Genomic DNA, 25165 nt, shown 5'->3' with positions numbered 1-25165 from the left:
AATGGGATTGGGGGGAGGAGAGAGAAGATGTCCATTCACGCTGATGCTGCATCTCTTCATCCCGATCTTCCTAGATGAACTAGTTGAACTTTTGACTTAAATGTATCAGATTAAATCAAGTGTTTAAATAAATTTGCTAGTCATTACTGACGATTATAATGCTTGAAAAATGTCTTCTTCAGAGCGTGATTTCTGGGCATAGATAATTTGACATTCACCCCTGTAGAGATTTAACAACATAGTATTAAGCCAGAAATTTAAATATTGAGGTGGGAGAAGTTGCCAAAATAACAAAACTGGAGCAGAAAGAAAAATAGACAAATGTGTTTACATGCTTTTTTTTGATAATTCATTGTATTTTCCTTTTGTTGTTACCTTTGGAGAGTTCCTTATAGGCCTGACAACCCAAATTAGTTCTTAAAAACATGCCAGTTTCTGCTTGGGAATCATAGTTAATACAGAATTAATACAATAACATCTGAAATAAATTGGTGTCTCATGCCATCTTAAAATTCATTTCTGTCTTCATTACACGTGTCATAAGCAGTTTTAAATTCTGATCTTCACAAGCTAGAATGAGAATATGCTTCTTCCTTACAGCTATTTCCTTTCCTGCTTTTGTGCAGGAGCATAAACATCTAAGGGTCTATTGCTAGAGAATTCTAAGCGCCCATATTCCCGTTCACCTTTGCCTTGTGCTTTCCTCATGCCAGCATTATGAAATAATGTGTGCACTTCTTACAGCCACAATACATTTTAAGGAAAAAACAATATCGTTTAAGATATTTTCCTTACCGCATAGTCTTCACAGTCAGAGGGCTTTTCTGAACTGAGGTTAGACAATAGCACCAACTTCATCTTTTATGCACGTGAACAGAGAGGGCTTGAGGTTATTAGTTGAAACCGAGTAACCTTTCCAGGCTTTCATCTCTTTCTTTTCAAATTTGAATATGAAAAGCATATTCAAGTCAAAGACCATCACTTTAATGACATTTGGCAGTCATTTGATTTATTAGGTTTTAGAAAAAATTTCCCTTTAAATATTTCATCATACTATGCTAATCCTAGTAATATTGCCAGCTGCAGCCTTGTACCTGTATTAGTGGAGACAGAATGGTGTGGAATTTTCTCTGTCATCCTAGTAAAATTTCCATGAATCTACTGAATAATAAAATAACCTTATTGAAATATTCAGATTTCAGTTTTTAGTTAAAGTGTCTTAGAATGCATAATAAAAGGAAATGTCTTTTGGAAGAAGGGGGTAAAATTACTTCATCAAATATTGAGGGGGTTTTGACAGCAATGGAAATGGTTCTTTTTGGAGGCATTCTTTCAATAGGATACTCGAATCTTTTTTTAATTTGATTAATTACGTGCTGCGAAATGCCTGCATCATCGCTATGGTGAATCTACATGCTGGTATGCCTTTAACAGTGAACTTCTACAACCTGGTCACAAAACAAGTGTTATTTTCATGTTTTTCTAATTATCACTTGAAGTTAATATGATTGACTGTATCATGGCTTTGATATAAAGAAGAATTTTTTAAATAACAAATTTTAAATTGTGAGGAACAAATTTAACTGAGGAAATATTGACCAAATATTTAAGTCATCGTTGTCAATTGAAGTCATTCCTCAAGGAATGTTTCTAAATCTCTTGTTAATATCTGTGGATTCTAGGAGAATATCAAACAAATGTAATTTTAATTTTTCATTCTATAAATGTGAAATGGAAAATATATTGCAAGAAATAATATGTAAACTTAGATATAAGACTTTTTTCTTTTGTTTGAAAATGTGTTACTTACTGAATGAAATAAATTACAGCAGAAATGTAAGAATGAGCTGTAGGTTCTGCTCCAGTTGCATAATAGTGCTCAAGTGTTCAACAGGCTTTGGTCGCTGCATAACTGAGCGTTCCCAGGTACTGCAGATTAAATAAAGCAGTGATAAACATGTACTTCATTACCTAGTTTGAAACAAGGCCAGCTGATACTTGTCATTCTGAAAGCCATCGGAGATGAAGACCTCATAATCTCCACTCCTCATAGACTACCAGTGGGGTATTTATAGCCTCAAATGTAAATCAGGAGACGATTGCCATGACACTGTTAACTTCAAACCCTGGGGCATTAGAATCTCATTCTCTCTGTGTGTCATGAATAATCTATCATGTGGAATGTGCAGTTGTGTATACTGCCTTCCAGAGAAGAAACCTATTGGCTGTGACCTTTTATTTTTTAAACTAATAGTGGAATAGAATAAAGGATTTTTTTTCACTTGATTATTTTGCTTTTGTTGTTTTGGGGCTCACTCTTTAAACAGCCGTCAGAGGAAATTCGGATTGAGATCATAGCTCTGAGCCTTAATGATTCTCGAATAACCAGGGATGACACTATCCAACGGCTGTTTGTTGAGTGTCGGTTCTACAGTCTTCCAGCTGAAGAGACACCTGTGTCACTGCCAAAACCCAGGATTGGCCAGTGGGTCTACTATAACTATACCAATGGTATGTATGATTTATTTGTAATATAGCCTTTTGTACTTTTTCTTTTATTTTCAGTGAAAGTAGCTAAGGTAATGTGCATAGAATTTCATTCTCTGATGTTCACATACATCGAAGTCTTGTCAGACTAGGTTAATAAAAGCCAGAACTGTAGCATGACAATTAAGAAAACTACTTTAAAGTCATTAAAAATTAAGAGAAAACACGGTCAATGAGAAAGCAGTGTCTGCTTGCTTCTTCTATATTATGGAAATCTATAGGAAATGCCACCTAAGTCTACTGTTGAATTTTAATTTAAAAACACGACATTTTAAAAGGGGGAAATGTGCTGGGCTTTCCCTTGGTTACAGCATTCAGATCATGTAGTACCATGGCTGTGGTCTGCCTTTTTGGTCAGTGCTTTCCGTAAATCTTTCTGCACTGCCTGATACAGCAATGCATAAGCTCTTAGCATTACAGCAGGCAGGCAGCTTGCTCTATCTACCAGCTAACACGTAAGTCTATTGGACCAACACAGACCCAATAAGCACCTTGAGGATGCTCAGATCAATCATTTCTCAGGAGTTTTTAATATTCCATGATCAACAGTGTACAATCAGAGGGAAAACAAAGCTCAGATCAAGTTACCTTACCCAAGAGTCGAAACAGTTAGTATGTTCTTTGGAGTCCATGTGAAAGTGTGAAGATGGGAGCTCACAGCTTGTATTGAAGCAGGCTGTCTCACCCAGGTTTTAGTGACTTCTCTGCTGCTAAGAGACACCATGATGAAGGCAGTCTAGAGAAGAAAGAGTTGATTAGGGTCTTATAGCTTCAGAGGGTTGTCCATGACCATCATGGTAGGGACAGTGGCCTCAGATAGGCATAACTGAGGGATTACATAGTGAGACAGCAAACATGAGGCAGAAAGGGAGCCAACTGGAATGCCATGGCCTTTGAAAGGTCAGAGCTCCTCCCAGTGGCACACCCCCTCCAACAAGGCCACACTCCTAATCCTTCCCAAACACTTCAGCCAACTGGGGACCAAGCATTGAAACATGCGAATATGAGGATCATTCTCATTCAAACCAAAGTGGAGACGATGATAATGATGACTTGAGACAGTGTCTCTCTGTGTGGCCCTAGCTGTCCTGGGACTGGCTATATAGGCCAGGTTGACTGGCCTTGAGTTCTCTTAGATCCACCTGCCTCTGCTTCCCAAGTGCTGGGATTAAAAGCCTGAGTCACCAAACCAGGCTACTGTAATATTTTTTGACAGTCTTAGAAACTGCATTTTAAGAAACACATATAGTCGTGCTGTTGTAGCAGCAGGATTACAGATGATCATGCCTGCTCAAAACACTGACCTTTTTAGAAATATGTTCATTGTTTGAGGCAGTAATAGTGAGGACTCAAGAGATCTGCTCTAATCCTATCTGTGTACACAATTCTCACTAATGTGTGAACTTGGTCCAGATATGTTGATTCCCTGGTCCCTTCATTTCTTATTTAAAAGACAAAGTGATTTCTAAGATCCCATCCATTTCATACTCTGTAACAAGTGACGGCTTGAGAAATTGTCTGAGAAGTTAGTGGTGTGGTCAGGACAAGAATCTGAGTTCATTCTTTCACTCCCTTGCTGTCAAAGAAACATTTCCAAAAGTATTTTCTCAAGCTTCCTAAAGATATTCAGTTGCATAGTACCAGAAAAATAAACCATATCAAAATATTAGAACTAGTAAGAGAGATGTTCAATAAATTTTAATTACTCCAAGGAAAGAGATAAACTTTGGCTTTTATGTTGTTTAGAGGTCACCTAAACAGTATTCAGATAAACTGGCAACAGATTGTTCTTGAGAAATCACCTGTACACTGGGAAATGTGGCCATGTAGCAGAACAACTGTTTTCATTTGCCTAGAAAGCATGCCCAGTCCTTCTTCAGGTGAAATCTCTGATACATGTGGATGCCTCCCAGGTTTTGTGCACGTGAGTTGTAGAGGTCTCTTTGGTATCTTGCTGCCAGGTCGCTCTTATTTCTCCCCTTTATTGCAAGGCCTCTGCTATCTGATTGGTGTTTTGAGAGTTGATTATGATCTAAGGAATTAGCCATTTGATTTGGGGCAGGGAACATCTTTTAGGACAGAAAAGGATTGAGTAGCAATATTGTTATATATACGTGTTTCTGTTCTTGTCCATTGAGTTTTGACTGATTGACTGTAAGCATCTTTGTGAGGAGGGAAAGAAACGCACTCAGCACTTAAAACTGGCGTCATTTCATATCAGAAACTGAAGTCCCAGGTCATCACAAAATTTGAGAGATTGTAACTTTACTAGCATTTTTTTCAGTTAGGTAGAACAGTAGGAATGTTTATTCTTTAATCATTATATCTATCTCACTGTTTCAGAGACTTCCTTGAATCTTTGGTTAATGAACAATATAACTAATTATTGTACTAGTTACCATTCACTTGTTACTTAGAGAAAGTCGATAAAAAAAACAGCCTTACACCCTCCAAATCTCATTGAAAGTTAATGAAAGTCATTTTATTCCCAAATCGACTTATAAACCCAATAGAAGACTTAGGGCACAATTTAGACACACACTATTGTGTAAACACTCTACGCATAGAGAGGTTCTCTTGCCCCAGCTCTGTTTGACTATACATTGTGATCTGAAACACACAAAAGGAACTTGAATGCCAAGGACTAAGTTAGGTACATAAGATGACTGGAATAAACTGGCAATCCCCAGGATTATTCATAATCAAATACAGTCTTTATGAAGAGGTGTTAATGCCAGCTCCACGTGCAGACAAGAATATCTTCTTAGGACTACTTCTGAAAAACGCTAAAGTTCAGTTCACTTGGTAGACATTAGTAGCGAGAATAAAACATTTGCACTTTATTGGGCTTGAAAATTTTACTCCAAGAATGCTGAGTAAAGAAAATAGTTTTTTGGGTGGGAAGATTAATGGTAGGCCTGAAGAATGTTGTCTGGGCTGAATAAAGCTTTCTGGGGAATTGACAGTAGGAAGAAGAAAGATTAATGAAATCGGCCGAGGTTTTTATGAGACTTGTGCGGATCCAGACCCGTAGTCTCTGAGGATTGAGCAGTCTATCTTTTGGAACAATTAAAGTTTAATTCAGAAAATGAAAAGGATGTAGAACATCAGATTTTGTTACTAATAGGAAGAGAAATTTGGCAAAGATAAAGATTACAGGGGTGATAATATTTTAATATAAAAGTTATCAAAGGTTCAAGGTTAACAACCTTCTATAGTTAAACCATCTGCACTTTTTGCATTTCATATGGATGGAGAATGTGCAGATTTCTTCAGCCTACCAAAGGGAGGGACGTTTTGCTGTATTTAATTGACACAATAATTTTAAATGTCGGAGTGTAGATATAGTCAGTGCTAGAGTACTTGTTTAACAAGCATGAAACCCAAAGTTCAAACCCTGAGCCCCAGAAGATAATAGTAAACATAATAGCTATCCTTCTTTACCGGGCACCACGTGATGGTGCTATACATACACACGGCATGCCATGTCCAGTGCTGACTAAGCCTGTCTGGTTTTGCTGAAGTTTTTCCTTCCCTGTAGTAAAAATATTCTTAATCGTTTGCTCTTGGAAATAGAAATTCTGTCCAGTGTACACCAGAACTTCCTTCTCTTATCTGATATGAGCTGGGAACACTGCTCAGCCTTTGCCATCCCTCCCACTGTTCTCAAGCTCTGAGATCAGCTCCTCTAGAGACCGCCGGTGCTAGCCCAGCCTATTGGACTGAACATAATGCTCTCCAGCCCCCCAATCCCATTCGTGTTGTCACGACTAACAGAATTTTGTCCTTTCTGTGACTGAAAATTATAATTTTGGTGGTAATTGGAAATTAGCTTGAATTTGGACTATCATCTTTTTAAGTGTGTGCTTTTGTAAAGTTAAAACTTAGCAAGTTCTACACAAATGTGATCTCTCCTGAAAATGGGAGTTAACACTACCTGAGAGAGTCAGTTTACTTTTAGTGACTACTATAATTACATTTTAAAGGGTTTATTTATAATAGAAATTATTTTTTTAATGCTCATCTGTTATTTTAGAATCCCACATGAATCTTGGTGGTCACAGTGTCATTAGGGTCATATGTCACAATTGTAGGTGGCCAAGGTGTCCTCTTTCCCACAGCATTCAACACAGAGTGTTTAGAATTTCCTGATCCCATCTAAACTTGGGTGAAGTAATGTTGGTCTGCGATGGTCCTTGGTGTATGGTACTCTGGCCAGCATTGATATCAGCAAGAGAAAAGATGGTCGACTGGTACATTCTTGGGCTGTGCCACAGATGCCTTGAATCAGAAACGAAACTCCGAGGGTACAGCACAGTAATCTGCACTTTAACAAGCCATCCAAGTAGCCGGGATGTGTGTTAAACACTGAGAACCACTAAGCTAAACTCAGGAGCCCAATCTAGGATATGTTTTTATAAACAGGCACAATTACAAGTTGGTATGTTTTTCTGAAACAAAATGTATTGGTTGGGAACTAGAATTTGATTTGCAAAAAATGAATTTTTAAGAGTCAACCAATATATTTAGGTCAACTTGGTGGATCTAATCAATATCCCTTTGTGGAAGAATGAGAAAGAAGGTAGGTGCCCCAGTTCAGGTACAGACTTCTCTCCACTTCAGCCTTGGACCAACAAAATGCCAGGTTGAAATGCCAGGAGAAGCTTAGCTGTAGGGGGAGGGAGGCACAGACACGAAAGAACCTTACTGTGTTCTAACAAAGCTTTCTCTGGTCTGCTTAGACATCTGTAAAATACAGATCAACCTTGCTCTCAACTCTGTGGTTGAGTGTAGTGCCTTGTGCCAAAACATCACTCAGTAAATGCCCAACGGTGTATAGAAATGTAGTCGGGGACTTGTTTACTTTTTGAAGGTTTAACATGGAAGCACCATTTGTCTCAAGAACTCTGCCTCTGTGTAAGTAGCAGAAAGAATCAGAATCAAGGACACAACACACAATAAACCATGTGTTCACTGCTCCTAATACCTAGAGGGAGAAAAAACTCACAAGTCTATTACAGAATGGTTGGGAAAACACGATGTCTTGTGTGTATGTATGGAATATAATTTGGCATTGCATATAATACATGCTACAGCAGAGAAGAGCCTTTTAAAGATCACTGCTAAGAGAAATAAGCCAGAGGTAAAGGACATATGTGTGATTTCACATATGTCACATAAAGGACATACGTGTGATTTAGCGGAGGTTGGTAGAGAAAGAATGAGAATGAAAAGTCAATAATTAGTAGGCAGACGTTCAGCGGGGGATGAGGGGAAGATTCTAGAGAGGAAAAGTAGCAATATATCCACCATGTCCATATTTAATGTCAATAGCATATGCTATAAAGTGATTAAAATACATTTTAAGTTATATTATGTTACCACAGAAATTGAAATTCATCAAAACTAATCTAAAGTAATTGAAAGACCTTTTTATTTAAATTTGAATGATGATGTTAGAAATTCAGAAGCTTTTACTACAAAGAAAATATTTTTATTTATGTATCAGAGACTTAAGAAATTATTTGAAAACAAAATATTATTATTTGATAGGGATAGCGAGTTCATGCCATGATACAGTCAGTCTGAAAAGCTATAGAGATTATTCACTGTTTTTGCCTCAATTTTTTTTTAACTTACTAAGCTTGAGGAAGAGAGTGTGGGCACACGTGTGCCACGGCACCTGTGTGAAAGCCAGAGACTAGCCTTGGTAGTGGGTTCACTCAATCCCCGTGTTCCAGGGATTGCTCGTAGGTCACCAGGCCTGTGCAGCAGAGCTTCTGTCTGCTGAGCCAGCACACCACAGTTGTTCTTCTAGATGACTCTCATCATTCTGGCCCTCAAATGTTAGAAACCAATATGATATAAAAGTTTTTGGAATTATAAAGTAGAAGAACATACGATAAGCCAGATACTGAATTAGAAAAAAAAAAATCCTAGTAAGTTTGATATACTGGCTGCCTCTAAAAATGAGGTACTGACCTACAGCATTAGTGAAACGTATCTACTATGATGACTTTCTGGCAATGATAAGAAAAACACTCAGGGGCTGGAGAGATAGCTCAGGGGTTAAGAGCACTGACTGCTCTTCCAGAGGACCCAGGTTCAATTCCTAGCAACCACATGGTGGCTCACAACCATCTGTAATTTGATCTGGTGCCTTCTTCTGGTCTGCAGGCAGAACACTAGAATACTGGATACATAAAAAATAAATAAATAAGTCTGAAAGAGAGAGAGAGACAGAAAAAGGAAAGAAAAACATTAAAACCATTTGTGTTGGTCTTTGCAAATTTTGGTAGCTGAAGTGAATTCCACAGAGTATGACATTCTGTAAGGACAGTGGCCTTAGTTCTCCAGAGCTGTGTAACTTGACTCCTATTCCTTCATTGACTTCTGCTTCTCCTGAGCAACTAAGTTGCAGTCTTGCAGGCATTTTGTCTCCCACTCCATGTGCTTAACTCCCACAGGAAAAACCTTTGAATTTTGGTTAATACTGTTCAGGAAGCCAATCTGTTGAGTGAGTTAATGGTATGGTCATTTGGAGCTGAACTGAAACTGTCCTTGCAAACATTGTCAGTAAAATGTGTGTGCACAGTGGACCTGGAGGAGCACGAGTTTTGGAGTCATCCCAGCACTGTCCCCGTGTGCACTTGTGATCATGTCTGAGCTCCAGAGTCCCAGCCCTGTCCCCATGTGCACTTGTGATCATGTCTGAGCTCCAGAGTCCCAGCCCTGTCCCCGTGTGCACTTGTGATCATGTCTGAGCTCCAGAGTCCCAGCCCTGTCCCCATGTGCACTCGTGATCATGTCTGAGCTGAGATCTGGCCACAAGAGAGCCCTAAACCCAGACTGGAATGTACAAGAGGAGAGTCTCCTGCTAAGAAAGCAGGGTGCCAGGTGCACACTGTGTGCGTAGTCCGTCTGCACTGCCATCCTCCAGATGGCATCCACCTTTGAGAGGTATTCCATCTGTTTCAGCCACATTCCTGAGCACCAGGACCAAAGCGGTCTTCACACACCAAATAGCCCCTCCCCCTTCCTCCACCATGCACAGCCACATCAGCCTTGAATTCTTCACCTGCACACTGGATGCCACTTTTATTGCATGCAGTGGCAGGAGAGAAGGCTTAAATTACTGGGCTGTCAGGAAGGACAAGCATGCTGCCATACGGTATCATCACTTGCTTCTTGGGTGAAAGAAAATACTGTGAATCCCTCAAATACAAAGCAGTGAAGACCTCCAGCTTGTCCGTGAGGTCTGCCAGAGCCGTTAACAGGCAGTGATGATGATGAGCAGCTCTCTGAGATGTTGCTCGTGTCCTTTCTGACAGTGTGCACATAATCCTGCCAGTGGTGTGACACTAGATCACATTCAGATTGGATTCTGATTTCTCAGACACACAAGCAAGACGGCATGATGTGTGTGTATAAAAGCAGAATTTACAGAGTGCAGGATGGTACCAATGGAGTGTGATTCTGAAAGAGTTCCCTTACGGATCTGTTTTTCCTTTTGTTATAGTGATCTACCTGGATAAAGAAAACAACCAAACAGAGAGAGGCATCTTAAAGGCCATACTGCGAAGACAAGAACTGCCTCACAGAAGGTACTGGCAGCAGGTTTGCAGAAAGAAGCTTTTTATGTCCTCTTTATGTCTGGAGTGTTGGAATTACTGCTTGCAGTTCTGTTACCTCCAAGGAAGTTCAAAAATGAAGACATATGGGTGGGGTAGCTCAGTGGTAGAGTGCTTGCTTAGCGTGAGTGAGACAGTAGGTTGATACCCTGCACCATAGGAAAAAAAGAAAAGAAAAAAAGGCCCTCTTCTGGCCTCCACGGGCACTGCATACACATGGGACACATACATACATTCAGACAAACACTTGTACACATAAAATATCAAAAATGTTTTTTCCTTATTAATTTTAGGTCATAGTTTTGAGTCTGATTCAAGTTCCCTTTTGGCTTCTTTTTCTTGAGCAAATTTCTACTGAAAAAATTCACCAAGGAGGAAGACAAACTGTAGTGACAAGTAAACAAATAAATTAATGACACACGGTGATGATTAGTAATAAAAATTGAACAAACACAGGGTATGGTGGCACTTACCTTTAATCCCAGTACTTAGGAGGCAGAAGCAGGTACATCTCTGTGAGTTAGAGGCCAGTCTGGTCTACATAAGAAGTTACTGACCAGCCAGAGCTATGTAGTGAGGACCCTTAAAAAGATAAAGAGAAAGAAAAAAGATTGAACAAACTAAATACTAAAAGAGTAGATAATCATGAAAACCAATCTGGGAAGGGGACATTTAAGCTGATTTATGAAGGTTGGAGGGACTCAGTTGAGAATCAAGAGCCTGGGAAATAGGGTTCCAGGTGAGGGAATACTGGGCAAGAAGGATGATGCAGAGGGCATTCTGGGATAGATGGGAGGACTAGCAAAGCTGATCTTAGAAGTAGAGAGTTGCAGGAAGACAACTGGAGATCACATGATGTTTGGACCCCCAGATGTGCATCTGGGTCCTTAGACAGGCCAGGAGCCTCCATGAGGCATGGCCACCAGAACGCATTTGTTCTAACAGCCAAAAGTAGGTCAGGAGGTATGCTTGGGTGTATGAATGTGTGTATACATGCTAGTTTTTTAATTTTATCTAGTAAACTTTTTTCCCTTTTGAGTTTAACTTTCTAGTTCTTTCATTGGTTTTATTTTTTTTTAAATGCTGGGAATGGAAACCAGGTTGTTGCTGGAGTCCATGTGAGGCTGGAGTTGTTTGTTTGTTTGTTTGTTTGTTTTAAAAATAAATCATCTTTTTCATTTTACATACCAATCCCAGTTCCCACTCCCTTGCCTCCTTCCCCTCCACCTAGCCCTCCCACCCCAATCCCATCCACTCCTCAGAGATGGTAAGGCACATTGCTTTGGGGAAGGTTCAAGGCCCTCCCTACTATATCTAGGCTGAGCAAGGTATCCATCCAAAGAGAATGGGTTCCCAAAAAGCCAGTACATGCAGTAGGGACAAATCCTGGCGCCACTGCCAGTGGTCCAGTAGTCTGTCCCAGAGGCTGGAGTTTTTACATTGATCTCTGCACTAGATCTGCGAATTTTATTTGACCTCTCATTTGCTCTTTATAGAATTTAAAGTCAGGAATATTACATTTTCACATTCCTTGCCCTTTTTATAGAACTTAGAAGGTGTTTTAATTTTGTCTCATAATTAATGCACACTCAATGAAGGTTCTTTCCTTATAAGATGATGCAGGTATGAGCTCAAAGTACCTGAAAATACCCCATTACTCTATGCCTCCTTCTCTGTGTGTCCCACTCTGCAGGATGCCCTCCGCTGGCACTGTTAGGAGGATGGCATGTCATGGCACTCGCCATGCTACAGTGTAGCTTCTTTCCAAACTACATTCATTCTAGGATAACTTCGTTGTTGTTGTTGTTGTGCATGAGTGTTTCACTTGCATGTCTATATATGCACCATGTGTGTACTATGCCTGAAGAGATCAGAAGAGGGCATTGGATCCCCTGGAACTGGAATTACAGATATTTGTGAGCTGCCGTGTGGGTGCTGGGACTGAAATCCAAGTCCTCTACAAGAGAGCCAGTGTACCACCTCTTGGACTCTATCAACAGTTGTTTTGTTTAATTGAGTAAAGAAATCAGTAGTTAACTTGGAAATCTGTTTAACTCACTTTTCTTCACGTTGCCCACCCTTCTGTGTTCCAGACTCTGGTTACTTGTTTCACCACATCTATTCTTCACAAGAGCCCTCCCTATTCATAGGTCTAATGTCCTCATTGCACAGATAACAAAACTGAGATCAGGGAGACGTGAGGGATTTCTCCAGCATCACACAGCTATACAAGTATGGCAGTCAGAATGTAAACTACAAATGAATGTCCTAACCATGCATCTGGATCCCTATATCCTGTGCATCATGTAAAATACTGAGACCACACGACAGTCAGGATCCATGTCTATGGTTTCTGTATGAACGGGTGTTAACTTTCATTTGGACTTAAGAGATCTCTATTTTCTAATGTCTTCACATTCTTTTTCTAGCTAAAAACGGGCTTGTAAAGGAATGCAATGCTGAGTGTTGTCTTCAGCAAGCTAGTTAGAGACATCGTCGTGTTTACCTAGCAGCATTTGGAAAGGATTTGATTTGTGTTTTTCAAGGTCTGATTTCTCAGGGGCTTCAGTTTTTCTGTTTCTTGTTTTGTTTCTGATTTGGGATAGATATGTTTCACAGAATTTAAAATGGTAAGATTTACAAGCATCCATGGTTTAAGCTATGCTGCCAAGACATATCAAAAGAGTACTTAACTGTAAATTCCTGTCATTTGGTCAATCCAAGTGTGTTTGGCCTCAGCACAAGCCACTAATTCAAATCAGTTCCATCAGAGCCCTGCAATTATGTGTCTAAAAGTAAAGTAGAACTTGGATGCTGTGGTTGTATATTAAAAGGTTGCTGAAGCAATATGAATATCTGATACAGCCGTTGGGCAGAGCTCAGCCTTTCTCTGTGGGCATTCAGACCGCTCCCCAGGCAGTGCAACCTCTGCATTTTGTAGAACAACACATACAGTTGGATAGATTACTTGCTACCAACCCCAGAGTTGTACTGCTTGGGGGGAAGCATTTCTTTCTGTCAAAAATGCTGACTGTGTAACCTACCGTGGCCTTTGTGAGCTTCATCCTTTCAGTATTAAAGGTAGAGGTATCAAATATCAGATTTGGTGCAATGACATGGACATTGGGTTCTTCTCTTTGCCTGGTCATTTTCTTTGATTCTGGAGAAAATTACCATCCAGACTTAAAAAGGAGATTGGTGCTCATTGGAAAGCGAGGTGAGCTCTGAGCTTCAAATAGTTCAGTTAAAATACTTGCCTAAGGTAATTTCCTTTCTACTAGCATCACTGGAAACATTGTCATTTTCCACATGGTTATATAAAAACAAAGCATAAAAACAAAACAAAATGAGTGTCCGTGACCTTCTCTGTCCCATCCTTCTTAGTGTGCGCTTCACCGTGGTGAGTGACCCTCCGGAGGACGAGCAGGACCTCGAGTGTGAGGACATCGGCATTGCTCACGTCGACCTCATGGATATGTTTCAGAAAGGGAGAGACATCATCGAGCAGGACCTTGATGGTATGAATGGAAGCACGGCTCTGTCTGCGCAGCCGCCACTGCCAAAGCTCAGGCTTGCAACTGCTGCAGCTGGAATCCTCTCCCTGCACCCTCCTCTTCCCTTCCTCACCCGTCTGTGGCTGATAGAAATTTTTAAATAACTGAGCTTCACAGAAATAACTAATGCATTTCTTAGTGTGGGGGCTAAGATACACAGCCTTAAGCTTGTTATTCCAAACCACACCAGCATCTTCTAGGCTTCTCTAGTTCAGAGCTGCAGCCAGAGGGTGTGTCCCCTCTGCTAACTCTAGGATTCTGGTAGTTTGCATGTTCCTCACAAAACTGTAGCCTAGATTTTTACCTTTCTAGGCATGAGTCCCATCAGTGCATCATTCCTCCTGTTCTTACATCACACAAGGCATTATACTTTATAAACCATAACCAAGGAAGGCCCTGGCCACACACAGTGAGTCAAGAAACTCAATGCTTCTGCTTCAAGCTGGCTAAGCCCTCTCTGAGACTATGTGCTGGGTTTGTGATTTACCTGTTGAGGTCACAACCAAATTCTTTTCTGAGCACTTTCTAGGGTCCAGGATTCTACAGTGCTATGGCAGCTCTGTGGAAGTCCGGACTGCACCAAATGATTGCCCCAGTTAGAGCAAATAAGTATCTGGGAGCGTGTTTGGAAGCATCCATAAAGTTTGCACAGCTAACGTGGTGGCAGCTAGTTACACTTTGTCATGGAGCAAAAGATGAGAAAATGTTCACGTACCCTTAGTCAACTTTCTGGGACTAAGAATCCAATAGGAATCACCAAAATCAGTCTCTGTAGTCAGCTTTGCTTAGTGACCCTCCTTCTCCTTGGAGGCCACAGGGTCATACTCGGCTGACACCCAGCTGTTAGGACCATGTTTAAGAAGCCAGTCCAGTGGCCAGACACTGTTCCTAACAGCATTTTAATACCTTGTTCTGGATCATGTGCAAGTGAGTGGTCCCAGAAAAGATGAAAGCTCAGGAGAATATGCTGGGAACCCCTGGGCCACTGCGCGCCTGGCGGCTCCCTTCTCCACCCACACGCCTACCAAGTTTTCTTTGAAGGTCTTCTCACAATGGCTCTTTGAAGTAACACGTGCACTACTAGGAGCAGTCACTGTAGCTCATCTACTCAGGGTGCTGAGGCTGGAGGAACACTTGATCCACCCCCATCATTAAAGTTCAAAGAAATAACAAGAAACTACAAGACCCATAAGCACTATCAAACGTACAAACTCTAGAATTCTGGCCTTGGATCCCTCGGAAATATCTCCCCAGCTGATAGGGTCCGGGGGACTGACCTGGCATAGCACCAGGCTGTGTTCAAAGAAGACTTAAGCAGTCTTCTTGTAGTCTGCCTTTGGGACATCACTGGTAGCTCTCTTGAGGAAAACCCACATTCACTCAAGAAGTGAACCTCAGGCCTGCAGAGCCAATTCATAGACGTCATAAGGTTCGTGGGTCTGACTGACATTTTGCTTTTCCTAACGTTAATTGCACGATGCCTTTGCAGAGGTTTGGAGGGCTGAAGTTTGTATAGCTACAGCCTCTCACTTGGTAGGCTTCAAGAGCGCACCTAAAATGTGTGCCTTCACACATGTGCTCCCACACATTGTGCTCATCTCAGCCTAGCCGAGAACACTGTTGACCGCCATTGACCTTGCTGCTTCCCTCTCCTCAGTGTTTGACGCCCGAGCCGACGGAGGCAGCATCGGCAAGCTGAAGGTGACCGTGAGCGCGCTCGGTGCTCTGCGGTCTGTCTACGAGCAACAGGGAGAGGACTAGGAAGCCTGGAAGAAGCTGCTGCTTCATGAGGAAATGCCCATATGAAAGCCCCAGGATGAGATTCTGAGTAATCACTCTGGTGTGTGTATTTATAATTCACGGGGAGCTGGGGGAGGGCCTGGGCTTAGGCTTCAGTTTCAAATCTTGTAGAGGTTTTTGTTTATTTTTCTATTCCCTCTACCCATGACTGCCACCCCTTAGGACTTCAGTTCTCCTCAGTGCTCTGCCTTCTCAATAATTTATATTAACATGTTAGGATGAAATATCTATTTACATTTGCAACATTTTCCTACAAAGAAGTGGGAATAGTTTATTTTTCATAAGGAAAAGCCTAAATCTTAGGAAACGTATGGAAAAGAAATACTTTTTATGTTATCCCTAATTGTCCCACTAAAGGAAAAGCTTCTGATTAGCCTCATTAAGACTTTTATACTGTGAAGATTTTATTAGAAGCAATATATGAAAATTACTTGGATTAATGTGTTAATCTTCCGCTTTAAAATGCTAATATCCACTTTGTGCACATTAAAGCTCAGTGTGTGTTTTCTTTGATGCATGCAGTTTCTGTCACTTAGATATAAAGAAGGAGATGTGGCACCAGCTTAGTAAATTGCTCCCAGTTTTTGTTGTTTTCCATAAACATTGTAGTCGTTATATGGTATCCATGTGTTTGTAATGCTGATATGGGACCCAAGATTATAAAGAGAGAGATACATACATGCATATATACATATAGGGAATTCATACTTTACAAACTAAAGTTATCACATAGAAAAAATAAAGTATGACCTGACCTCTAAGCTGTTTAGTCAGACTTGAAAGGAGGCCCTTTGTCGTTTGTAAGCTTACATCACGCTTACACAGCGCTGGGATGGGTCTGGTTATGCAGATTCTCAAAGAGCAGCTCCAGAAGTTAATTTCTAGCTTTTACACGGTCTTGCTGAAGGGTTTAATTGATATTTTTAATGGAGCTGTGAATCAGTGCTGCAAAAGAATTGTCTCTGGGGGTCTGAGATATAATGCATTTCATTTTTTAATTTACTTTTTTATTTGTCGTTTTCTTCAAAGGATTTTTATAGGCTGTGGGTTTTCACTGTTTGCAAACAGGCTATTCCTTCTTAAGCATATGTAAAGTATTCAGTGAGATAAGTAATTTATTAAAATCTACCTAATTTGCCGTGCTATATTAAATCTCTGCTTCAGTGATCACAGACCATTTCATTTAGAGAATTAGGCATTCCCTCTTTGTGTGATTAAAGCCCTGGAAAATGAGTTCTTTGCTCCTATTTGTGAACATTCAAAGCCTGCTAATGGCAGGAAGATGGAATAGATTATGAGACAATTCATTACAGTTCAACAGGGGAAAAAGCAGCTATAATGCAGAAATGCAAGTATGAATATCAGTGTACAGTTGAACCATCTGTGCTCTGACGGCTTCAGCGGTGACTCCTCCTTGGGAGGCTTTGAAATGACATCCATATGATATTAATTTGTTGGCACACTTTGTGGGACCAGTAGAGTATGATTTGACCACAGGATTCTATAAATTCTGTCTGTACCAGTGGGCATCCCTGCCCCCAGGCCTGCCATCTCCAAGAGGAATCTTGCTCTCATCAGACTCTGCAGATCTTCATAACAACTCATTCCTCTGGAACCTTCTAGTGACCACAAACATCTGCAGACAAAACCTCTCCAATCCTAGTAAACAACCACATGTTTGTTGTCACTTTAGCTGGCTCTGAGCTCATCTTTTTGGCCTCCCTTTCCAGCTTTCTTTGGCTTTGTGCAGCTAAAGTGTCATTAAGGCCCATAATATTCCCTGCAGTAATCTAAAACAGCCAGATTATACCCTGGGATTAGCTGAGCAGTTTTTGAGACATTTATTGTGGTATTCTCCCAGGAGGCATGCATTATTGTTTTAAAATGTTATATCCCAAACTAAATAATGCTTTCTGCAGAGAGGAAAATGGATGGTGCTGACGTCTTAGCATCTTTAAGTAGAGACAGGGAAGTCTTAGAAGTGAGAGTCTGTGCCTCAAGTACAGTGGGGATTTAGGCTTCTGTGCCATTTGTATCTACTAGCCTTAAAATCTCTGCTTCAGACTCCCGCAGAGGTTCCCAAGTTCAAATGCAATGGCTGCTGAAGGGTTCTATGCGGAAGTGGAATGAGTGCCCTCACGCCGAGGCCACGGCCTCTTTGTCTACCAGTGTGTTAGCCAGGGTTCATTGAAAAGTTCAGCTCCCTGAGCCAGCCTTGCTTTGTTAAGGATGGCTAGGTTGTGGGGCCACCGAGCACACGGCCGCAGCCTGAAGAAGAACTTGCAGTTCTTGTAACCGCACAGAGCACGCAGCACTCTGGGAGCTGTAATGCTTTAGTTTGGAAATATAAACAGAGATGTGATGTGGCGTGTGGGCGAGTGCATTGTACATGGTTTTTTGCCTACTGTAGTAGAAATGTCAAATTCCCAGCCACTGTCATGAGAGGCAGTTGACAAAAATAAGTTTTATGGTTTACAGTGTGGTTTACATAGAGGACATTTCTCTTCACTCTCGGTTTCAACATGTTTTCTGAATTATCATGGTTTGTTGCCATTTAACTTAAATTAGTTTTTTTAAGAATAAATAGAGACTATGTTTAATCAAATAAAGAACGGCCGCGTTGAAATTCCACTGTTCCTGCCATTCATTTGTTACCACAAAACACAAATAATTTCTATGTGTCAGGAAGAAGTGTGGGCTAAGATGTGGTCATGTGACTTGGGAGGCTCTGCGTGCACCCATGTCCCCACAACAAAACATAAATTATTTTAGTAATCTGACATCAAGAGCTGTGACAATGAGAACCAGTTCTTACACATGTTCTAACAAGAATCTGATTAACATTTTTGTGGATATGGAAAATAGTTTTTTTTCAGTCAAGCTGGCACTGTTGCTGTGTTTAGAATGATTTCCTTATGTACAAAATAGCAAAATGTGAATCATGTCTGTGAACAAATATGAGAATAAAATATGATCTTCGTGTAACACAAAACAACCGAGGAAGAAGCTTTGGTTTTAAGGTGATCAAGTGATTGACACTATTGGGATGATAACTCGTCCCAAAGGTAAGAGTGCAGTCTAGTAAGTGACCCTAAAGTGCCTAAAGGCCTCTGACTCCCTTAACAAAGAGAAACCAAACCATGATTTATGATAGATTGGGCACCACGCCTAATTAAATCCATAAGTGGGAGCAAACACAGTCTTACATCCCTTTTGTTCCCAACAAAAACAGCCTCTAGGTCAGCCAGAAAATATCAAAGTAATAGAAACAAGCATTTTTAAGCTAAGATTGCAGAGTTAGAAAACATCCTCTTTCAACTGGCAAGGTAGAGTCTTTCACTTCCATCTCAAAGCATTACCAGCGGACAGTACCTCACAGTTCAACTCCTGGAAGCCCAGCCCACACTCTAGGTATGACTCCCTTTGTCCTGGCCTCTCCATTTTCTTTTATGTTTCTTTTGTTTAAAAAAAAAAATCAGGATCTCACTATGTAGCCTTGGCTGCCTTGGGAATCGCCATATGGAACAGTCTGGCCTCAAACTCCCAGAGATCTGCCTGCCTTCACCTCCTGAGTGCTGGATTAAAGGCAGAGACAGGTGTGCACCTTCACCTCCTGAGTGCAGGACTAAAGGCAGAGGCAGGCGTGCACCTTCATCTCCTGAGTGTGGAATTAAAGGCAGAGGTAGGTGTGCACCATCAAGCCTGGCACCCCTTTGATTTCCAGATAGCATTCAGGTATGGTGTGCATCAGGCTAACAGATTGAACACAAAAGCAGAATCCATCTTTTTTCTACATACAAGAAACACACCTCAACCTCAAAGACAGACATCACTTCAGAGTAAAGGGTTGAGAAAAAATTTTCCAATCAAATGGACCTAAGACACAAGCAGGTGTAGCTATCCTAATATCTAACAAAAATAGACTTCAAACTGAAATCAATCAAAAGAGACAAAGAAGGATATTTCATATTAGTCACAGGAAAAATCCATCAAGAGGAAATCTCAATACTGAACATCTATGCCCCAAATACAAAGGCGCCCTCATATATCAAAGAAACACTTTTAAAGCTTAAATCATACATTAAACCCCACACACTAATAGTGGGAGACTTCAACAATCCACTCTCAGCACTGGACAGGTCAGTCAGACAAAAAATGAACAGAGAAATAAGGGAACTAACAGATATTTTGACTCAAATGGACTTAACAGACATCTGTAGAATATTCCATCCAAACATAAAAAGAACATACCTTCTTCTCAGCACCTCATGGAACCATCTCAAAAATTGACCACAAAATAAAACCTCAACAAATACAAAAAAAAAGAAATAACCCCATATATCTTATCACCATGACTTAAAACTAGAATTCAATAGCAATACTAATTCCAGAAAGCCCACAAACACATGGAAATTAAACAGTGCTCACCTGAATCATCAATGGGTCAAGGAAGAAATAAAGGGAGAAATTAAAGACTTCCTAAAACTCAATGAAAATGACCACACAACACACCCAAATTTATGGGACACAATGAAAGTAGTGTTAAGAGGAAAGTTCATAGCACTAAATGCCTATAATAAAGAAGCTGGAGCCGGGTGGTGGTGGTGCACACCTTTAATCCCAGCACTTGGGAGGCAGAGGCAGATGGATCTCTGTGAGTTTGAGGCCAGCCTGGTCTACAAGAGCTAGTTCCAGGACAGGCTCCAAAGCCACAGAGAAACCCTGTCTTGACACACCAAAAAAAAAAAAAAAAAAAAAAAAGCTGGGAAAAATCCCACACTAGTGAATTAACAGAACAATTGGAAATTTTAGAACAAAAAGAAACTCACCCAAGAGAACTAGAAGACAGGAAACAATCAAATTGAGAGCTGAAGACAAAATAGAAACAGGGATGGTGTGAGCTCTGGAGTAAAGTCTGGCACTGCCAGACAGAATGTGGCTCCCCTCTGAGATGGTCACCTCCTCCTGTCCCTTCCCACTCTGCAGAGAATCACATTGATTACTGTAACGGCACCATCTCTCTGTTCACGAAACACCATTTGGTTTTGTTTGATTTAAAGTTTTATATTTCATTATGTCTGTGTGTTTGTCGTCATAATGGCAGTAAGTTACGTGGGCAGGGCTGTCCGCAGAGGCTGGAGCTAGAGTTAAGGGAAGATACGAGCTGGCAGGTGGGTGCTGGGACCCATGTCCTCTGGAAGAACAGTCAGTGCTCTTAACTGCCGAGCCATCTCTCTAGCCTACATTTCTGCTTCTTTTTTATTAGTGTCTTAATGCTTATCTTTCTGTTATCTATGCTTGTCATTCCTCTAGCCAACCAAGCACCCCATGTCTGTCAGCTTGTTTCATTGGCTGGCAGCTTGGCCTTGACTTTCTGGACCCTCTCACTGTGCAGCTCATACTGCCCTGGAACTCACCTATTAGACGACCCACTCCCCACCACCACCCCTCCCTCCCCCCAGCTCTGTTGAATACTTCCTCTCTTTCTCTGCTTGGCATTCCCCATGCGTGGGCAGCAGCATCTGTGGCAGCCCAGAGGCTTCTCACAGTGCTCCATTGTACGTCTCTCTCTTTCGAGATGGCAATGAGGCCGGGGGCTGCTATCTGGCCAATCTGGCATTCCTGACTTGAACTCAAAGCCTTCCTGCCTCAACTTCCCAAGTAGCTGGATGACAGTGCATGCCAACACGCATGGTACAGGCTAGTCTTCATGCACATGGCAGGGCACTGCAGCCCTTCTGGAACTGATTTCCATGCCTGGGCTTCCGGTCACAGAGGCAGGCACTCTGGCAGCTCTCAGGCAACCCTGGTCAGGAAACAAAAGGGAAGTTCTATAAATGTCTAAGGAAACAGTTGATCAAAATCCAGCTCTCCTTGGTACAGATATGCTTTGCCATAGGCTCACATGTTACTAACAGCAAGGAAGTAAGAGGGATTGTAGAAGAAAAAGTAAGATACTGTTCGCACAACCAAGACATTAAGTAGACCTTTCTCTGACCCAAACAAGAAAGACAGGAGGTATCAAACACAAGACAGACATGCTGAATCTGTAAACATTGGGGCATCTCAGACCATGAGAGTCCACAGTGGAAACAAAAGGCAAAGACTTTGTACTATTAAAAGGAACAGTGGGCCACGGATGTGTGCGCTCCAGTCATGCACCAAGGAATTTAGCCTCAAAATACAACAGCCAGCGGGCTAGAGGATGTTACAGCTGCAGGAATTTTAGTCATAGATTTGTTTAACCTACAGACATGGCAGATCAGAGATGTAGAAAAGTCTAGATTTGTTTAGCATGATCACCAAGCTCAGACAGATATAGAACATACATGGAACATTCAAAGGAAAATCAACAGCATACTCAACCACAAAGGAAACTTCAGTTTCCAAAGGCCTCAGATCTGCTAGACTGCACTACTCTAAGCAAAAGGCAATGAAATGAGAAGCAGATAGCAAAAAAAAAGATAGCTAAGACCCAATCCTTTCTAAAAGTTAAAATGCATGTATTCGTTTTCAGTTTGTTTGGGATTCTCATGGGACTAGAAATAACCCCACTCCTGCAACAGAATGAAGAGAAAGAAAATCTACAAATATGTTTTGATGCATGAGGGAAAAAGGGAGGGAAATAAATGTCAACTCAGAAAGCCGCTGCCAGCCGGGCATGGTTTGGTTTGCACATAACATGGTCTGACAGAATTCAGGTGGTGGAAGAACACAGATGGGGCCAGCAGAGGAGAGGGACCAGCTAACCCGAGTGGCCGAGTACTGGAGCTGGTGGTAAGGCCTGGTGTTACTGTTAGAGTCTAGAATGTCCCCTGGAAGCTCATGGCACCCAGTCTGGGTTGCTAGTAGAAGGGGGTGGAGCCTGGTAAGAAGCCCTTGGGTCACTGGGGATGTGCTCTTGAAGATGTTGAGCCTGACCCTTCCCCTGTCTCTGCTTCCTAGAGGTCTGCTCTGTCTGCCTGCCACATACTCTACCATGCTGCTCCCCCTCAGCACAGACCCAGAGCGGCAGGGCCAAGTGATTATGGCCTGAAAACCCGCAGCTCTGTATCCAAATTAATTTTACCTCAGATGTTTTTCCATAGCAGCAGTCAGCTGACGAACACACTTGGCAAAGTCAGATCATTAGCTCTTGGAGAAGAAGAAGCAACGTCCAGTCTGCAGGACCAGATGCAGCAGGGAGGAGGCCATTCTGGAAGAGGGAGATGCCTTGGAGACTTGTAGCGAAATAAAAGAGAGAACCAACTGGCTTCCCAAGAAACACCATAAATAAGATTAAATCAATAAGAGTGGGCATTCCCTCAAGAAACTAAAGAGCGCCGCAGCAACAGAAGAGGGCAATGTTGAGCTAAGAAATTTGAGTTCCCCCAAATCCTTCTCTATCAGGATTGTCTCAGCTGGTCCAAGAAATGCAAAACTGAAAGGGAATCCTGCCTCCATCTTCAATGAGAATGCAAACTAAGGATGAAGCCTTCTCAGCAGCTGTCAGTGGAGCATCACGAAGCTGGCGAGGGCAAAGGAAGCAGCGACTGCCCGTCATCCCACTAACCAGAAGTAGTCATCCACATCTGGGCATGTTCGTTTTCTCTATTTTTTTTTTAATGAACAAAAATGTTTAAATAGCACAAGAGCCACATGCCCATATGTTCATTAGAAATCAGAATACAGATGGTTAGTCTCCCGCTACATCCCACCCGGAATCCAGACCTGCTTCCCACCACCATGTGTATGTAAACACATACATTTATCCACAAAATATGTATAGAATTGTTTTGCTTTTTATTTACATAACTGTCAGACACTGCAGGCATTGTTTATATAGCATTCTTTTTTCCATATAATTTTTAACCCATGTTTTTGAAGTCCACCCTTGTTGCTAACATTTCAGTGCCAAAATCGAGGAGTCTGTGGCTTGAGCGTGAACCTTCTGCAGCAGGACAGCGATCTGCCCTGTGTTAGTGAACCTGATGGCCTGAACCACCCTCTTTTGAGAACAAGTGGACATAATTTGGAAATGTTAAAAATGCCGTCTGGCAACCTGGACTGTTGTGCTCCATGGTCCCGCCTGCTGAACGCATGGAGGATGAGCCCAGACTGGGCCTGCTCTTCCCTCACAGGTACCTGCTGGTTTGAACATGAGGACAAGAGGCCACACAGAACCTTCAGAGACCTCTGGGTCTTGAAGAGAGAAAGTCATTATTGGACTTGAGACCCAAGTAAGTCCTCCACAATTTGAGTCAGGACTGGAAAACTAAAGACAAAGATGACTGGGAAGTAGACCGTCCAGTCTGAAGCCCTGTTCTCGTTCTCCCATCTTTGAATGGATGAAGGGTTCTCAGACTCCTCGAACCACCACCTGTCACTGACAGAAACAACACTTTAGAAGTTACCTTCTACATCCTCAAATTAGTACTAATAATGGCGGAAGGAGACAAACAATCCCTTCAAATTGACTTCTGACCTACACACACACACACACACACACACACGCATCATAGCATACATAATCCCCAACACATAAACACAAAATAACTAAGTTTTACCGTAATGTTAATTTTTTAATTATTTAATTCTATATGTCCAGGATTCTTAAATACACAAAAATGTTTATGATACTTTATAGAAAAACTGAAAGACCAAAGGAAAAAGAAGATCTTCAAAGCAAGTAGAGATAAAAGGCACATGTTCAGAGGGACAACACCAAGACTGGAGAGAACTTCTCAGTTAAATCACCAGAAGTGTTACAAACAGCTGGTGACGGGTTCTTCTGTTCTGTGTCAATAAAAATCACAGACAGGCAAACAGGCAGTCCCCTTGCTGTTACAGAGTCTCAAAGGCTGGGCTTCCGAACCCAGAATCTTATGGCATTAAGCCCTGAGAACCAGGAGCTTCCAAAGGAAGAGAGTTCTCCCCTTTGTAAGGCTCATTGTATAGGGTTTAAAGCACTAACAGCGGCCTAAGTTTCAGTTCTTTGGGTATCAAGACCAGCAACTCTCCATTCTGTTGGCACTCGGGAACTCTTCTAATGGACCAGAACTGGCATCCTGTGGAGGATCAGCTCCCACCTTCAGCTCCTCACAGCCTCTCAGTTTCCCTGCCATCTTTCACCATCTCAGTACCTCAACCATACTTAGCTTTTGTAGATTCTTACCTCAGTTGCTCCTGAAATTCTGCTGGATCCCAGTAAGAGCTCCAATGATGGAGATCTTTGGGGCTCAGTTACCTCAGTGTTGCTGACCTTCAAGTGCTAGGACCCTCAGCACTTCCAGTTTGGGGCCAACCTGCTTTTTGTTTCTATGAGTTTACCTCTTCTAGATACTTCCTACAAATGGATCGAATATACCTGATTTCTTAAGTGTTTCTTAAGGGTGCATCCATGTTGTAGTATGTATTAGTACTTTGTAATTTTTATGGCTTAGTAATAAGCCATTGTACGCATATGCAAATGTTGTCTATCTATCAGTGGATAGACATCTGGGCTGTCTCTGCCTTTGGGACACTGAATAATACTACTATGAATATTTGGGTAGAAGAATCCGTTTACTTCTTTTCAACTCTTTTGGGTATATATCTAGAAATGAAATTGCTGGGCCATGTGATGAAACGCCTACCTTCATCTCTTTTCCACAG

At 41.5% G+C, this 25165-nt stretch overlaps 1 protein-coding gene across 4 annotated transcripts in view; it reads left to right on the top strand.

Annotated features, from left to right (window-relative positions):
* Window positions 1–18163, top strand: part of Rpgrip1l (RPGRIP1 like) — a 98385-nt gene extending 80222 nt beyond the window's left edge. For 3 of the 4 annotated variants that reach the window (XM_048426784.3, XM_048426781.3, XM_085682022.2), the window contains 4 exons: window positions 2328–2511; window positions 10067–10151; window positions 13563–13696; window positions 15390–18163. In XM_048426784.3, coding sequence (XP_048282741.3) covers window positions 2328–2511; window positions 10067–10151; window positions 13563–13696; window positions 15390–15493 — 507 coding nt within the window. In that variant the 3' untranslated portion in view covers window positions 15494–18163. Of the gene's footprint in view, window positions 1–2327; window positions 2512–10066; window positions 10152–13562; window positions 13697–15389 lie in introns of those variants that run through there. The other variant, XR_007230560.3, reaches the window with a different exon arrangement.
* Window positions 18164–25165: the final 7002 nt, after the last annotated feature.

This window comes from Myodes glareolus, chromosome 22 (assembly GCF_982192425.1).
Source record: "Myodes glareolus chromosome 22, mMyoGla1.1, whole genome shotgun sequence".
In the NCBI taxonomy this organism is placed as follows: Eukaryota; Metazoa; Chordata; class Mammalia; order Rodentia; family Cricetidae; genus Myodes; species Myodes glareolus.
This window is presented reverse-complemented; position numbering and strand designations above follow the sequence as displayed.